Source organism: Ornithorhynchus anatinus, chromosome X1 (genome assembly GCF_004115215.2).
Source record: "Ornithorhynchus anatinus isolate Pmale09 chromosome X1, mOrnAna1.pri.v4, whole genome shotgun sequence".
NCBI classification, from domain to species: Eukaryota; Metazoa; Chordata; class Mammalia; order Monotremata; family Ornithorhynchidae; genus Ornithorhynchus; species Ornithorhynchus anatinus.
Window position 1 is genome coordinate 39,918,880 of NC_041749.1, and position 17,328 is coordinate 39,936,207.

The following is a 17,328-nucleotide window of genomic DNA, read 5'->3' on the forward strand; positions in this document are numbered from 1 at the left end:
TACTCCATTTCAGATTGTGAGCATCTTGCAAATAGCGATCATGGCTGCTCTGTTTACTGTTTTTCCCTGCTTGACCCTCTTTTTTATGGTATTTTTTAAGCACTTACTATATGCCAGACACTATACTAAGCACTGGGGTAGATATAAGATAATCAGGTTGGATATAATCCATGTCCAACATGGAGCTGATAGTCTAAATCTCCTTATTACATGTGGTGGGATTGAGGTACAGAACAGTGAAGTGACTTATCCATGGTCACACAGCAGACAAGAGGCAGAGCCAGGATTAAAACCCAGGTCCTTCTAACTCCCATGTCCATGCTTTATCCAACAGGCCCATTGCTGTTCACTGTGGTGCATTTAATGACGGTGACAACAAAAACTCATCTACAAATGACTGCGGTACCTGAATAGATTAAGAAGGAACGGTTCTAGATTTACAATTCAGAATTTAAAAAGGTGAACTTTAAGGTGGGGAGACCTCGGAAATTAATTCATTATTAACAATCACCATCATTTACTGATTCTCTACTGGTCAATGGATCAGGCCGAAAAGAAAAAAAACCCTACTAGGCTTAGTCCAGGTTCAAATGGAAATGAGGGGAGAAGGCAACCATGATCCCTCCCCACTTTTTGACTGCCTTGAACTTGAGAAGAAAAGGACCCTGAGAAGCAAGGCAAAACCATCTCATCATAAATGTTTAAAAGAGTGGAATATTTTGAGTTCCAGCTGTCCACAGGGAAAACAACCACCTGTACAACTGTCCAAAAGTGAGAAATTTCAAACCAAGCCCCAGGAATTCTGCCTGGGTGGAACTCTACTTGGGGGGAAAACAATTTATGTTTGAAAATATTAGGAACCACATGAAGAAATTTTATATTTAAAAGTTTTTATCTACAGAAGGTAATCATCTTAGGGCAGGCTTAAGTCAAAATGACAAAAATTTTGTATACTCCCAAGGGTATATAAAATTACTACCATTTTGATTCAAACACTTCATTTCCCACCTTTTGACTACTGCATCAGCCTCCTCGCTGACCTTTCTGCCTCCTCTCTCTGCCCTGCCTAGTTTATACTTCATTCTGCTGCTCAGATCACTCTGAAAAACTATTAAGTCCCTATCTTCCCCACTCCTCAAAAACCTCCTATGGTCGCTCATTCACTTCTGCATAAAACGAAGTCCTTACCATCGGCTTTAATAATAATGCTGGTATTTGTTAAGCGCTTACTATGTGCCGAGCACTGTTCTAAGCGCTGGGGTAGACATAGGGGAATCAGGTTGTCCCACGTGGGGCTCACAGTCTTAATCCCCATTTTACAGATGAGGGAACTGAGGCACAGAGAAGTTAAGTGACTTGCCCAAAGTCACACAGCTGACAAGTGGCAGAGCTGGGATAGGATAGCTGGGATATGAACCCATGATCTAATAATGTTGGTATTTGTTAAGCGCTTACTATGTGCCGAGCACTGTTCTAAGCGCTGGGGTAGACATAGGGGAATCAGGTCATCCCCTTTAAGATACTTTAAGATCCTTTAAGATACTCAATCAGCTGTCTTCCTCCTATCTCAACTGCACACTCCTTCTGCACACTCTGCTCCTCTAATACCAGCCCACTCTGTACCTCCATCTCACTGTCGACCTCTTGCCCATTTCCTCCCTTGCTTGGAACGTCCTCCCCTTTCATAGCTGGTAAATCTATTACTCTTCTCACCTTCAAAACCCTCCTAACAACAAAAAAAACCCAAAAAACTTCTCCCAGAGGCCTTCCCTGACTAAGCCCTCACTTCCTCTCACCACCCTCCTCTCTGAGTCGCCTTTGCACTAGATACTCAACCCACAGGACTTATGTGCATAACCTTATATTCTCCTATTTCTTGTACCACTAATTTATTTTAATGTCTGTTTCCCCTGGTAGACCATAAGTAAGCTCCCTGTGGCCAGGGATCATGTCTACCAACTACTATATTGTAATTTCTCAGCCCATCTCCTGCCTGGACTCGTCGAGTGCCACCCCCAGCCCCCCCAACCCTCAGCCCACCCCTCATCTCCTTTCTTTCACCATCTCTAAAAACTAGTCTCAATAACCTTTCCCAAGCAGTTGTTTATTTCTAAATTAGCTCTATTGGTTTGAATCAGATCATTAAACGAATACCACCATTTTAACAGTGACAAAAAACTTACCTTGATCCCCGCTGAGCCTGTCGGCAGCTGCACCACTTCATATGCAAGGTTGGGCTTTTCAGCCTGGACAAAGGGATCTGAGAATGCCCGGCCATGAAATCTTTTGAACCCCTGCACCGTGTTCTTTGCATTTGAAATAACCTAGAACAAAAACAAAATGGACAAAACTGAGGCAGCTGCTTAGTCATCCCTAGTCAGATTAAAAATAGGTGGATTAAAAAATTAAACGCAATCACTTTTCCTCAGAAAGCTTTTGGCTTTCTCCAGTTGTCTTTTCAAGTTTAGATTGTTAAGATTCCATCTTAAACCTTGAGGAAATAGTTATACTTTACAATAGAGCTAGAGATTTATCCTTTAAAGGTGTCCGACACACGGAATTATCAGAACTGTGTAGTATCCCAAAGTTTAGGAATAGCATAAAAGTGGCTGCAAAACTTGAACGGAACAGGTCATGAGATTTCAACAAACTACCAAATGGGAAGGTTAAGATACGAAAAGGGAACTTTGAGACTCTTTCAGAGGAATTTGTTCCTCAACCAAACACTGGATTTATCACAACATGCAGTGTGGCTCAGTGGAAAGAGCGCGGGCTTGGGAGTCAGAGGTAATGGGTTCAAATCCCAGCTCTGCCACTTGTCAGCTGTGTGACTGTGGGCAAGTCACTTCACTTCTTGGTGCCTCAGTTACCTAATCTGTAAAATGGGGATGAAGACTGTGAGCCCCACGTGGGACAACCTGATTACCCTGTATCTACCCCATTGCTTAGAACAGTGCTTTGCACACAGTAAGCTCTTAACAAATGCCAACATTATTATTATTATTAAGGTGTTACCAGCTTGAGGGCATGTCTAAAACAGAACTATTCACCTTTCCCAGTAAACCCACTTGGTCTTAACTTTCCTATCTCAGTCAACACACCACTACACTCCCTGTCCCAGAAGCCCACACCCTCAGTGGCTTCCTCAACTCCTCGTTGTTTTTAAACTCTCACATTCCACCCACTGCCAATTCTTCCTGGACAATAGCTCCCGGATCTGTACCTTGCTCTACCAAGACCACTACTCTGGCACAAGCCCTGGTCGATCACAGATAACTGTATCAGTCTTCTCAATGGTATCCAGCTTCTTACTCTCTCTCTCAACTGTACTTGTTAGGTGCTTACTATTCATTCAACAGTATTTACTGAGCGCTTACTGTGTGCAAAGCACTGTACTAAGCGCTTGGAATGTACAATTCGGCAACAGATAACGACACTCCCTGCCCACTGATGGGCTTAGTCTAATCGGGGGAGACAGACGGACAAAAACAAGACAACAATCATGATAAATAGAATCAAGGGGATGTACACCTCATTACTACCTACTACCTGCCAGGCACTTACATAGTAAGTGTGCTAAGCACTGGGGTAGATACAAGCTCAGTGCGGGAAGGGAATGCGTCTGTTTATTGTTGTATTGCACTCTCCCAAGCGCTTAGTACAGGGCTCGGCACGCAGTGCTCAGAACAACTGAATACAAGCTAATCAGGCTGGACACAGTCTTTGTCCCACACAGGTCTCAGTCTTAATCTCCATTTTACAGATGAGGTAACTGAGGAACAAAAGAGTAAAATGACTTGCCCAAAGTCACCTAGCAGATAAGTGATGGAGCTGTGCTCTAACCACTAGGCCAAGTTGCCTAGTCTTTTGACTAGTCTGACTAGTTTCTCCAGTCTATATTACATACGGCTGCATTGATTAGACTGTAAGCCCGTGATTAGACTGTAAGCCCGTCAAACGGCAGGGACTGTCTCTATCTGTTGCCGACTTGTTCATCCCAAGCGCTTAGTACAGTGCTCTGCACATAGTAAGCGCTCAATAAATACTATTGAATGAATGAATGGATCATTTTCCTTAAGCATCACTCAGCACATCTTCCTTCCCCTCAAAACCATCCACTGGCTTCCCATGCCCCTCTGCCTCAAGACTCCTCACTTTTGGCATCAAGGCTCTCCACCACCTTATCTCTCTGTTCTCTTCCCCAACTCACTCTCTTCATTCCCCTAAAGCTAACCCAACTGGACCTAATAATGACAATGATGGCACTTGTTAAGCATTTATTATGTGCCAAGCGCTGGGGAAGATACAAGTTAATCAGGTTGGACAGAGTCCCTGTCCCGCACGGGGCTCACAGTCTTCGTCCCCATTTTACAGATGAAGTAACTGAGGCCCAGAAGTGAAGTGACTTGTCCAAGGTCACACAACAGACAAATGGCGGGGCCAAGATTAAACCCAGGTAATTCTGACTCCCAGATCCATGCTCTATCCACTATGCTTCTCTCTCTCAGCCTCTCTCACCTTTCCCAAATCAAGCAATAGTACTTACTGAATGGCCACTGTGTGCAGAGCACTGTACTGAATACTCGGGCAAGCATAACAAAATTGGTAGACACGATCCCTGCCTTCAAGGGTCTCAGACTATAACAGGGGAGACACAATAAAATAAACTATAGGTAGGAGAAAGCAACAGAGTATAAAGATGAGTACACAAGTTCTGCAGGGAAGTATGAGTGCCTTCCTACTTAACTGACACAGAAGTGCGGAAGTGTCATTTGGGAGGGTGGTAGATTAGGGAGACGAACAATTAATCAGGGAGGGCCTCCTGGAAGAGATTATTCCAGAAGGGCTTTGAATACATTAAGAGCAGTGGTTTGCCGGGTGTGAAAGGGGATGGAGTTCCAAGGAGGAGGGAGGAAATGAGTAAGATCAGTGTCAGGAGAGACAAAATGAGACATGGAGCATAGAGTGGTTTTAGAAGAATGAAAAGAGGTGGGATGTAGGAGAAGAATGAGATGTTTGGGAGGGGAAGGTCAGGAATTTCTCCTCCCAATTCCATCCCTTCCTTCACACTCTTCTCCCAGGTTGGAATTCCCTCTTTCCCCAGATGACAGACCACAGCTCTTCCCACACTCAAGGTTCCCCTAAAAAATTCCATTTCCTCCAATGAGTCTTCCCCAAAGAGCTCCCAACACTATAAACCCATCAGCCAACTCTAGCACTTATGAATTTATAGACACCCTCAACACTTTTGTGCAGGTTTATTGAATTATTGAGTCAAATATTTATTTTGACTCCTCTATTTGTAACTAGGTTTATTTCTGTCCATCCGTTCCCCTCCCCCAACAGAATGCTAAAAGTGCAAGTCTCTTGTGGGCAGGCAACGTGTCACTTCTTTGATTTGAACCTCTTAAGCATTTAATAAAGTTCTCATGGCACCTGTGGAGCATTTAATAAGCACTTACTATTACAATGACAACCAAATCATATCTACCATAAAGTTACATCTGCTTTCCAGCAAAGATGAAGTCAGGCGTCTCCTCATTGCGTGCTGTTTCACATGTCACTTTAAATTAAGCAGCCCACCAAAAAATTTAAATTACCTTGGATAATGCAGCTAAACAAGTGTTGTTTCTGTTACTAGGACAAGGATGAACAGAAATCTGCTTCTGGTTTGTGAAATACAGTGACTGCACAATACCTTTCACCCTGCTTCTTAAAGTAGGTGGTACCGTATTTCCTTTCCTCCTAACATGTGAAAATATCAAATGTTGAAACGGCAAGGATGGAGAAGAAGGAAGTCTGGATGTAGCTGTTAAGGCAATAATAGACCTTATTCGGCCCTTGAGATTTTGAAAAAAGTTTTTTACCGTTTTCCACTACAGAGATAATGGTATATTAATACTACACTCCTGTTTAAAAAAAGGCCTCTTTAAAAAGCACATCATCTCTTACAATGAAATAAATTATTTTTATTGGCTGCAAATATTTGGGGTTTACAATTTAAAAGATGACCTACCTGGCTTTTAGCCGCAGCTCCAATGGAACGATTCTTCGGTCCAAAAGAAACACAAGCCCTAGAATGAAAAACAAATGTTTAGTCATTTCAACAAATGATTTTCCTTGAATACACATCCCAATTCTTTTAGGTAGAGAGGCAAAAGCGTTACCAGATTGCGTGGGGAAAGGGTTGTCCTTGGGGTCAAACCTCCAGGGGTGGGCAAACGGCTTTTCTATCCGATGAGTACTTTCTCCTACAGTCTTGCTCAGCTTGGATTTTCCCAGCTGAGAGAATATTTTGGATTTTCCCACCTGTGAGATCCAAGTGTGGCCTAGGGATAGGAAGTATCAGAGAGGGATACTCCCCCAGTACAAGAATGGTCTCAGCTTGCACAGCGGCAGGGAAACTCTCGGGCGGCTAAGGGTCGTAGTCCCAGAAGTCCCCAGAGCTCACAGTATACGGGGCAGCACCCCAGAAATCCGGGCTCAAGAGGGTGGTTCTGTTGACCTCAAGGCCCCTCCGCTAATAAAAAGGAGGACCAACTCTCTCCTCTCTTCCTCCTCTAGGTACGCAATCCATGTGAAAGTTTCAAAGTATAACCAAAAAAGTGCAAAATTAAATGTAAAATGCGATAAAAGTAAATAAACAACTTTCTTCCTCAAAGCAAGTTCCACAGAGGAATGATTTTGAGGAGACTTGGGAGAGTAAGCCTTGAAGTAGAATTTAAATTTCCTCTCATCCCAAATCAAACCTTGCTACCTTATGAGGACAAATAAAATCTCTGGTCTATTCTAGGTCAGTGGTCAAAAACACATTTTTAAGTGAGAAAATTCGGATACGCTCATCTTTCTAGGGCCGGGAATAATCAAAGATTAAAAGAACAACCCTTTTCAAATTTCTATATACTATTCTTTAAAGCAGAAGATGGATGCCAGCTGTGCCAGATTCTTAATAAGTACAGTTCAGGACTTAAAATAATAATGTCTCCCATTCACCTCGGGGTAGTAGTCATGGGAGCTGCTCTATTAACCAAGTTGTCTCATGGGCAATACTGGAAGATGAGTTTTTAACAAAGAACCTTCGGGCACAGTAATGAATACTAACAGAATTGTGCTAATCACTATAAATAGTTCCAATCGATACAGAAACAGAATCCTGTAGTTGAGAAGAGTTCATTAACCTAAAGAAAAAGGTAACAACTGGTACTGCCCTCTGACCTACAATCACCCCCCCCCCAAAAAGGCCCCCCAAAGGAAACAATTAAGGCTTCTACCTAAAATAAAATAACCTTTAAAAGAAAAAAAGGCACTCAGATCAGGGTACACACTGGGTTTTAAAGTCTGGTTGTACTTTTCACTCGATTTTTACTTTGGAACTAAATGAAAGGTTAAAAAGAATTTAGACGTTACATGGGGTCCAGAAATCAGACAGTGCTGCCTAGGCCAGCTGCATTTAATTAGATCTATGGGGAGGAAATTAGCCTTAAGCATAAGATGAAAAGAACAGTTTCTACTCAAGGAACCTAGAAGCTGATCCAATATTAACGAAACAGTTCGACAGTATGTCTCAAATTACTGATTTATTGACTAAGGCCTTGGCCTCATTTCTGAGATGGCACTCTTTCTGCCACTGAGTTTCAGTCAATCTGAGAGCCCTGTCAAATGTCAGAAGAGGCAATGGCAAAGGTTACAGCAAGGCGCCCAAGAGGAGTTTTCGGGGAGAGGAGCAGGAAGGGCAAGGAGAAACAAATTGAGGAGCCAATTCTCAGCAGGGCCTAGGGGAAAGAGCTTGGGCCTGGGAGTCAGAGGACCTGGGTCCTAATCCCACCTTCACCACTTGCCTTCTGTGGGGAACTTAACTGTTTATTGTTATATTGTACTCTGCCCGGTACTTAGTACAGTGTTCTACCCACGGTAAGAGCTCAATAAATATGACTGAATGACCTTGGGCAAGTCACACTTCATTTCTTGGGGCTCCACAGTTTCCTCATCTGTCAAATAGGGAGAACAAATACCTCTTCTCCCTCCCTCAGACAGTGAGCCCCATGTGGGAGCAGACAATGGGTCCAACCTGATTAACTGGTATCTCACCCCAACGCTTAGAGCACTGCTTGTCATATAATAGTCACTGGATGGTATCTGAGTGCTCACTGTGTGCAGAGCACTGTACTAAGCACTTGGAGTAGTCAATATAATGTACATTTTAAAACCGTAACTCTTATTATTCTTTTCCAGATACTTCAGGGAAAGGGGCAGGGCTGGTGTTGACGCAGCCTCCTGGAGTATATCCAGGAGTTTCTGATGACTAACACCTTGACTCTTTTGTAAGCTTGGTTTCCATGAGGAACGTTAACACATCAGGTAAAAATGAAGTGAGCTTTCAAAACAGAGGAAAGGAGAAACAAGGAAGAAAGGAGCAAACAAGTATTCAAAAAGCTGGGAAATCGCCATTATCTGACTTTTTTCCTTATATTGTGACAAAAGTTCATTCACGGAGAAAAGTCTAGGCTACTGGTGAGAACAAGAAACCTTTCTTTACTACTCTTTTGATAAGTCATTTCCTTTTGAGTAATCAAAGCAGTTACTCCTTAGAGTATTCCTGAGCTTCCACAAAGGATAGCTATATACATATATATCTATATCCAGATATAGCTATAGCTTTTCCTGAAGCCAGTCCACTTTTTTTTTTCTTAAAGTTGGAGAAACAAGCACAGGGACTGTACGAAAGACATGCTTAAGGTCACCAGGATTGTCAGAGGTACAACTGGAATTAAAAGTATTAAAAGTTAAGATTTCTTACACCTATTCCACTGCTGTCCCTCGTGATAATTTAAGACAATGTCTTTCTCATGAGTAGGTTTAACCAAGCCTTCCTACCGATTTCAAAAAAAAAAAAAAGGCACCCCAAATCCATGGGCAATGGGCAACATGCCATTAAGACTAGGAGAACACAATATATGACAATATAACATGTTATATGACAGTATAATAGCACAGCACTTCCATAACTTATCTACATTAATGTCCTCTGAACTGTAAACTCCCTGTGGACAAGGATCACATCTACCAACTCTGTTATACTGTACTCTCCCAACTGCTTAATATAGTGCTCTGCACACAGTAAGCGCTTAAAAAACATGATTGACTGAAAATGAGAAATGAAGTAAACGAATGTCATTACAGCGATCCTAAGAGCTACAGATTTTTTTTAACAGCAGAACCAGAATTGAAAAAGGAAAAAAACACACCACTATTTGGAGGTGGATTTTTTTTTCTATCCAGATTCAAAGAGGGGGGCCTATTTCTTTAGACCCGTTTCTCATTACAGAGAAAGCCAATTAAACAACAGAACTTATTGAGAGCTTCCTGTACACAGTGCACTGTACTAAGCGCTTGGGAAAGCGTTGGTAGATGCTGTCCCTGACCACAAGAAGCTTACAGTCTACAAGCAGAGTAGCCTAAGTGGAAAGAGCACACAGGTCTGGGAGTCGAGACACCTGGGTTCTTTCGCCACTCCGTTCCATGCCCGCTGTGTGACGTTAGCATGTCACTTCACTGCTCTTTGACTCAGTTGCCTCAATTGAAAATAGGGATTGAGTACTTATTTTCTTTCAGACTGGAGGTCCCCTATGGCATAGGCACTGTGTCTGATCTGACTGTCTCTACTCCAGTGCTCAGCATAAAGTACTTAAAGACCACAATTACCATCACAAGGACACAACATGGTCTAGTAGAAAGAGTGAGGGCCTGAGAGTCAGGGGACCTGGGTTCTATACTTGACTCCGATTTTGCCTGGCGTGTGACCTTAGGTAAATCACTTAGCTTCTCTGTGCTTCCGTGTCCTCATCTAAGTGATACATATCGGTTTGCTCTCCCCCTTTGAACGTGAATCCCATGTGGGGCAGGGACTGTGTCCAATCTGCTTATCCTGATTCTACCCAGCCTTAGTACATTTCTTGGCACATGAGTGCTTAACAAATACCACAATTATTATTCTTTCAAAAGCTTTTTGTTTTCAACTCATGTTAACGTCTCGAATCGATACAGAGTGGCATTACCTTATCTTTGTTCCAAGACGTAACGCTGGCCTGAGGTTTTATTTTGGTACCATGACCGTAATGTGTGGTTGGCTGGCTGGTATGGGGAGACGTTTGATCTAGCTTGGATCCACAGGCTACTTGTAAAGGGCACCTCAACCCAAAGCTTATAAGCATCAATCAAGTATTATTAATATCTAACTATAATTACAGAGAGATTATCCTTTTTCCCTTCTGTCGACGCTATCTGTCCATACCAACAGTACTCAGCAAATGGGACCCAGCCCAAGCTGAACAAGTATCCTCTTACTCTCACTCATCGGTTCCTACCTAGCTCGAATAAAAATCAATTTATGGAATGTATACTATGTAAAGAGATATCATCTAACGGATAACCACTGATTAAGGCAGGTGACATTTTCTATATATGCCCACAATTGGAAAAATGAAACTTTGGTGATTAAATAAATCCAGATGTGTTCCTCTCGAGGATCACTAAATAGTATGTGTGCATACTATATCTATATATAGGTAGCCAGGCATGCTTCTTTGCCAGAACCATGCAGAACTGCAACCTTGCACCATGTTCTGCAAGCACTCTACACGCACCTCAGAGTGCTGCTTCAGTTGTTTAATCTGCATTTGATTTTTATCCTATGGGTCTGACTCGGCCTTTTGGGCTGCGAGCCACATTCCAGTCAAGGACTATGTTTGAATGAATATGCAACCTCCCCTGGCATCTTCCGCTTTACATATTGAGCGAACTAGCGCAATTGTCATCAGAACCTCTGGAAGCTCTCCGACCTTTTGGTTAAGGATTTCCTTTGGACAGCTACAGAATATCAATCTTTGAAAGAGTTTCTCTTCCCCACAGGCCTCAGAGCCACTTCTTCATTCACTACCATCTCCATTCAAGTAACTTATCTCCACCCCATCCCACAGTCTCTATTGCTTCATCTGGTTCCATCCCCTCCCTACAAGCCACACCCGTATGACACTTGGGGAAAACCTGCCTTCTATTACCAAGTACAATCCAGGACTTGCACAATTACATATCTGGAAGCTTGGAAAGGGCCTTTTTTTGGAAATTTACTTTATCTAGTTAAAAAAATGGTTATTAGTTAAATTTAAGTCTAGGTTTTACAAAGTAATAACTCATGCATACTCTAAAGGTGGAAAGAACTTTGGAGTTATCGGGGTCCCATCAAAATAAAACATGGATTTTGGCTAAATGGTACTCATTTTGAATTTTACTTATAATTCTAAGCATGAGGTTAAAATTTCAGATTCTCAGGTGTTTCATCTCAAATTTCCAAGCTTGACATTGTATTTTTCCCTTGGAATGGTTCTGGGGGGGGGGGGTCTAATAGAACATATTGTTCTTTAAAATACCAAGTGTATACCTTGACAAGAGGCAGTTCCTCCCAGACTGAAAACTGAACAGCCACCACACCTAAAATATTTAGTTATATTTAATTTACCCTTAACCGGTAACCTGTCAGGACCATTCAATAATTTTACAATGGCCATGTCAAGTACTCCTCAAAGAACATAAGCAGCATTTAAATGTTATGAATTGTCCTTGAGACACCATCTTTGTTACAGTTATTTGCTCCTGAACACAAGATCGTGTTTTTCTAGATAAGTGCAAGTGTGAAGCGCTGAAATCAATCAATGGAATCTATGTCAAACTAGGGAAGGATCTACACTAAGGAAATGACCCCAGTAGGTAAGAGGATCTCCACACCATATCGGTTTAACACCCTTTGCTGGAGTTTAGAGGTATTTCTTGCAAACGCTAATGAATATCTCAGAAATGCTAATGAATAGCTTCAACTGGCACTAAAGACCACAGTGCCAGAAAAAATAACTTCTGGGGCCCATAATAATAATAATGGTGGTATTTGTTAAGCACTTACTATGTGCAAAGCACTGAGTGCTGGGGGGATACAGGGTGATCAGATTGTCCCACGTGGGGCTCACAGTTTTAATCCCCATTTTACAGATGAGGTATCTGAGGCCCAGAGAAGTTAAGTGACTTGCCCAAAGTCACACAGCTAGCAAGCAGCAGAGCCGGAACCCATGACCTCTGACTCCCAAGCCCAGGCTCTTTCCACTGAGCCACGCTTGTTGCTCTGAGATCGATCCACCCTACCAATCTTCAGAGGGGGCGATTTCTACTCTGCAGAATCCCTATTACCAAAGGTGGGTTCTTGATAAGAATAATGTAAAGGTGAGGCTGAATATACATTTCTGTAGATTTCTCCCAGTAGCGTAAGGCTGTATCTACACTCACCACACATAACTTCTCAGACGCCGGGGTCAAATATTTGATTTTTTTTTTTTTCAGCAAACGTTGAGTTCTTGAATAGCATTTGGGAGAAACGCCCATGCCCTCTACACTTACATATACTATAAGGGAAAAGGATGCTAAGGAAGGCAGACCTCCACCTCTAACTGGTGAGGGGTCTACACTTGAATTTGCACTCCTGAGGCAGCGTGGCCTAGGGGCAAGAGATCGGGGTTGGGAGTCAGAAGATGTGGGTTCTAATCTCCACTTGTCCACTGTGTCACCCTGGGCAAGTCACTTCACTTCCCTGTGGCTCAGTTACTTCCTCTGTAAAACGGGGATTAAGACTGTGAGCCCCATGTGGGACAACCTGATGAGTGGGTATCTACCCCAGCGCTTACAACAGTGCTTGACACAGAAGCAGCACCTAAATACTATGATTATTATTTATTCCACCTTCAGTCCCACAGCGCATAGATATTGATTTATAAATCGTTCATCTATGTCTGTGTCTGCTTCCCGCTCTATATCATAAGATCCTCATGGGCAGGGAGGGTGTCTACCAACTCCAGTACAGTGGACTCTCCCAAGCGCTTAGTCCAGTGCTCTGCCCTCAGTAAGCACCCAATAAATACGATCGATCAGCAACAGGGACTCCACCAAGAGGCGATCCCATACGTGGGGGAGTCCAGCTAACCAGAATTCATTCAACAGTATCTAATGAGAGCTTACTGTGTGCAGGGCCCTGGACTAAGCGCTTGAAGTGTACAATTCAAATGATACTGCCCACAAAAGCGACCTCACTAGAGCACTGTTTTGCAATCCCCCTTTCCATTACCACATCTGCGTTGGCCCAATACATATTTTTTCCAGGTTCCCCGCCCCAAATGGTTATCTGAAAAGCTGTGCCCGCCCCAAAGTTGCCTGTAATAATAATAATAATGTTGGTATTTGTTAAGCGCTTACTACGTGCTGAACACTGTCTAAGCGCTGGGGTAATCAGAATGTCTCACGTGGGGCTCACATTTTTGAATCCCCATTTTTACAGATGAGGGAACTGAGGCCCAGAGAAGTGAAGTGACTTGGCCAAGGTCACACAGCAGACAAGTAGCGGAGCCGGGATTCGAACCCACAATCTCTGACTCCCAAGCCCAGGCTCTTTCCACTGAGCCACGCTGCTTCTCTGTATCCACCCCAGAGCTTAGTATGGTGCCGGGCACACAGTAAGCGCCTATCAAATACCATGAGGACAACAAAAGCTAATCAGAGCCCTTTCTGCGGTGCAAAAAAAAAAATAGATTATTCCTGCTGTGCGCTTCGAATTAGAAAGTCCCCTCAGAGGGAGGGAAGGCTTTCTCTCCGGCCGAGGCCCCCTAAAATGAGGCCTGTCGTTCAATTCATTCGATCGTACGGATTGGGTGCTTACTCTGTGCAGAGCGCTGGACTAAGCGCTTGGAATGGACAGTTGGGGGACAGGGAGAACCCATCCCTGTCGTTGGGAGGTCTGCAGCGATTCCTGCGGAAGGCATTCATTCATTCCTTCATTCAATCGTACTGATGGAGCGCCTACTCTGTGCAGAGCGCTGGACTAGGTGCTTGGAAGGGACAATTGGGCAAGAGAGAGCGAGCCCATCCCTGTCGTTGGGAGGTCTGCGGCCTTCCTGCGGACGGCATCAGACAGGGAAACGTCGTTGGGCAGAGATGGTCTCGATCTGTTGCCGAATTGTCCATTCCAAGCGCTCAGTACAGTGCTCTGCACCCGGTAAGCGCTCAATCAATACGACTGAATGAAGGAACGCGCATTCCTTCATTCAATCGTACTGATTGAGCCTTTACTCTGTACGACGGCCTTGTCAAGTACCCTCCAAAGAACCTAAGCCGCATTTAAATGTTATAAATTGCCCTTGAGACACACTCTTTGTCCCAGTTATTTGCTCTTGAACACAAGACCGTGTTTTCCTCGATCACTGCAAGTGCAACGCGCCGTAATCAATCAATGGAATCAATGCCAAACTAGGGAAGGATCTACCCTAAGGAAATAATAATAATGTTGGCATTTAAGCGCTTACTATGTGCAGAGCACTGTAGTAAGCGCTGGGGGGGGACACAGGGTCATCAGGTTGTCCCACGTGAGGCTCCCCGCCTTCATCCCCATTTTACAGATGAGGCCCCGAGAGGTGAAGTGGCTTGCCCACAGTCACTCGGCTGACAAGCGGCCGAGGCGGGATTCGAACCCACGGCCTGGCTCCCTAGCCCGGGCTCTTTCTACTGAGCTTCTCTATAAATATATAGAGGATATATATATATACTCTATACATATAACTGTAAATAAATATAAATATAAGCAAATACAAGTATATAACTATGACTAAAGATGAATATAAGCAAATATATAAATGTAAATGTATACATAAAAATCAATGTAAATCTACACAAAAATAAATGTAAATGTACACATAAAAATAAATATAAACGTATACATAAAAATCAATGTAAATGTATACATAAAAATCAATGTAAATCTATACATAAAAACCAATGTAAATGTCTACATAAAAACCAATGTAAATATCTACACAAAAACCAATGTAAATGTCTACACAAAAATCAACGTAAATGTCTACACAAAAATCAACGTAAATGTCTACATAAAAATAAACGTAAATGTCTACATAAAAATAAACGTAAATGTATAAATAAAAATAAACGTAAATGTATAAATAAAAAATAAACGTAAATGTTACGTAAAAAACAAATGTAAATGTATACATAAAAATCAATGTAAATGTATACATAAAAATCAATGTAAATCTAGGCATAAAAATAAACGTAAATCTAGGCATAAAAATAAACGTAAATCTAGGCATAAAAATAAACGTAAATCTAGGCATAAAAATAAACGTAAATCTATACACAAAAATAAACGTAAACCTATACACAAAAATAAACGTAAACCTATACACAAAAATAAACGTAAACGTATACACAAAAACAAACGTAAACGTATACATAAAAACAAACGTAAACGTATAAACGTAAAAATCAACGTAAATGTCTACCTAAAAATCCATGTAAATGTCTACCTAAAAAATACATAAATATAAATAACCCCTAAGAGGATCCTCCCAACCATACTGGTCGAACGCCCTTTGCTGGAGCTCTGGAGGCCTTGCTCACCAAGGCCAATGACCCCTCTCGGGAACGCTAAGCGCTGGCCTAAGCGCTCGGAATGGACCCTTGGGCCGCAGAGGGAGAGAGAGGGAGGCCCATCCCTGCCCAACGACGGGCCTAAGCGAGGCCGTCCCGGGCCCCCCTCCCCCGCTTTTTTCTTCTCCCCCAGAAGGGATGGGGTTGAAGGATCCTCTGAAATCCCAATGGAAAATCGCCACACAAAGGGTCCGTCCAGGGGGAGACAAAAGGGGGGGGGGGCGCCTCCTCCTCCTCCGGGCCGCCCTCCGGCACTCACGGGGTGCAGCGGTCGCTGTACTCGTTGGCCACCGTCTCGATGCCCCCGGCGCGGGCCACGGCGATGTAGCAGCTCTGGAAGCCCAGGTCGATGCCCACCACCGACATGGCGGCGGCGGGAGGGGGTGAGGGGGTCGGGGAAGAAGGACCGGCTCCTGACGGGGGGGGGGGGGGGGGGGGAGGAGGGGGGGAGCCCCGGCGGCGCGAGCGCGCTGTGGACGGGCCCGGCCGGACCCCCCGCGGCCGCCGACGGCTTCGACGGGCCGGACGCGGACGACCGCTCGCTCCCCTTTCCAGCCGGCTCCTGCGGCGCGGCGGAGGGCGGCAGCCGGGTGCGGCGGGGGGGGCGGGGGACGGGGTGGGGCGGGGGATCTCGAAAGATCTCGGCCCGTCGGGAGCAGGGAGGGAGGGAGGGCCGCCCGCGCGCGCGCGCCAGGCCAGCGCGGACACGGACGAGGAAGGGGGGGGGGGGGGGGGGCGGCGAGTCTCGCGAGAGGCCGGCGCCCGCCTCGTGTCTCCCCCCTCCCCGCTCGCGCGCGCCGGACGTCACGCTCTGACGTCATAGCCGGCGCGGGTGTGGAGATGCGCATTGGGCGGGGAGGGAGGGGGCGGCAACGGCGCCTGCGCAGAGAAGGACGCTCCCTCATGCTCGGCCTGCCGGCCTTCCTGCGGTACTTTCACTCATTCATTCATTCGTTCACTCATTCATTCGCTCACTCAGTCATTCATTCGGTCACTCTCTCATTCATTCACTCACTCATTCACTCATTAGCTCATTCATTCACTCACTCATTCATTTGCTCATTCACTCACTCATTCACTCACTCATTCAGTCGCTCATTCATTCACTCATTCAATCGTTCATTCATTCGCTCATTCATTCATTCATTCACTCATTCTCTCACTCACTCATTCATTCACTCATTCGCTCACACATTCAGTCACTAATTTATTCATTCATTCGCTCGCTCATTCATTCGCTCATTCATTCGCTCACTCACTCATTCACTCGGTTGTGTTTACTCATTCATTCACTCATTCATTCGCTCATTCATTAACTCATTCGTTCTCTCACTCACTCATTCACTCACTCACTCATTCATTCACTCACTCACTCATTCATTCACTCACTCACTCATTCCCTCACCCACTCATTCATTCGCTCATTCATTCACTCTCACTCATTCGCTCACTCATTCACTCAGTCGGTTGTGTTTACTCATTCATTCACTCACTCATTCATTCGCTCACTCACTCATTCATTCACTCACTCACTCACTCATTCCCTCACCCACTCATTCATTCGCTCGCTCACTCACTCTCACTCATTCGCTCACTCATTCACTCAGTCGGTTGTGTTTACTCATTCATTCACTCACTCATTCATTCGCTCATTCATTAACTCATTCATTATCTCACTAACTCACTCATTCCCTCACCCACTCATTCATTCGCTCGCTCACTCACGCTCACTCATTCACTCAGTCGGTTGTGTTTACTCATTCATTCACTCACTCATTCATTCGCTCATTCATTAAC

The 17,328-nt window shown here is 44.2% G+C and overlaps 1 protein-coding gene across 1 annotated transcript in view; it reads right to left on the bottom strand.

The window, feature by feature from the left end:
* HSPA4 (heat shock protein family A (Hsp70) member 4) overlaps positions 1 to 15,912 on the bottom strand; it is a 37,692-nt gene extending 21,780 nt beyond the window's left edge. Inside the window, exons 1-3 of the mRNA XM_007670294.3 lie at positions 15,791 to 15,912; positions 6,017 to 6,074; positions 2,184 to 2,324 (exon numbers count right to left, since the gene is read on the bottom strand). Of these exons, the coding sequence (XP_007668484.2) occupies positions 2,184 to 2,324; positions 6,017 to 6,074; positions 15,791 to 15,897 (306 nt within the window). The 5' untranslated portion in view covers positions 15,898 to 15,912. The remainder of the gene's footprint in view (positions 1 to 2,183; positions 2,325 to 6,016; positions 6,075 to 15,790) is intronic.
* Between the last annotated feature and the right edge of the window lie 1,416 nt (positions 15,913 to 17,328).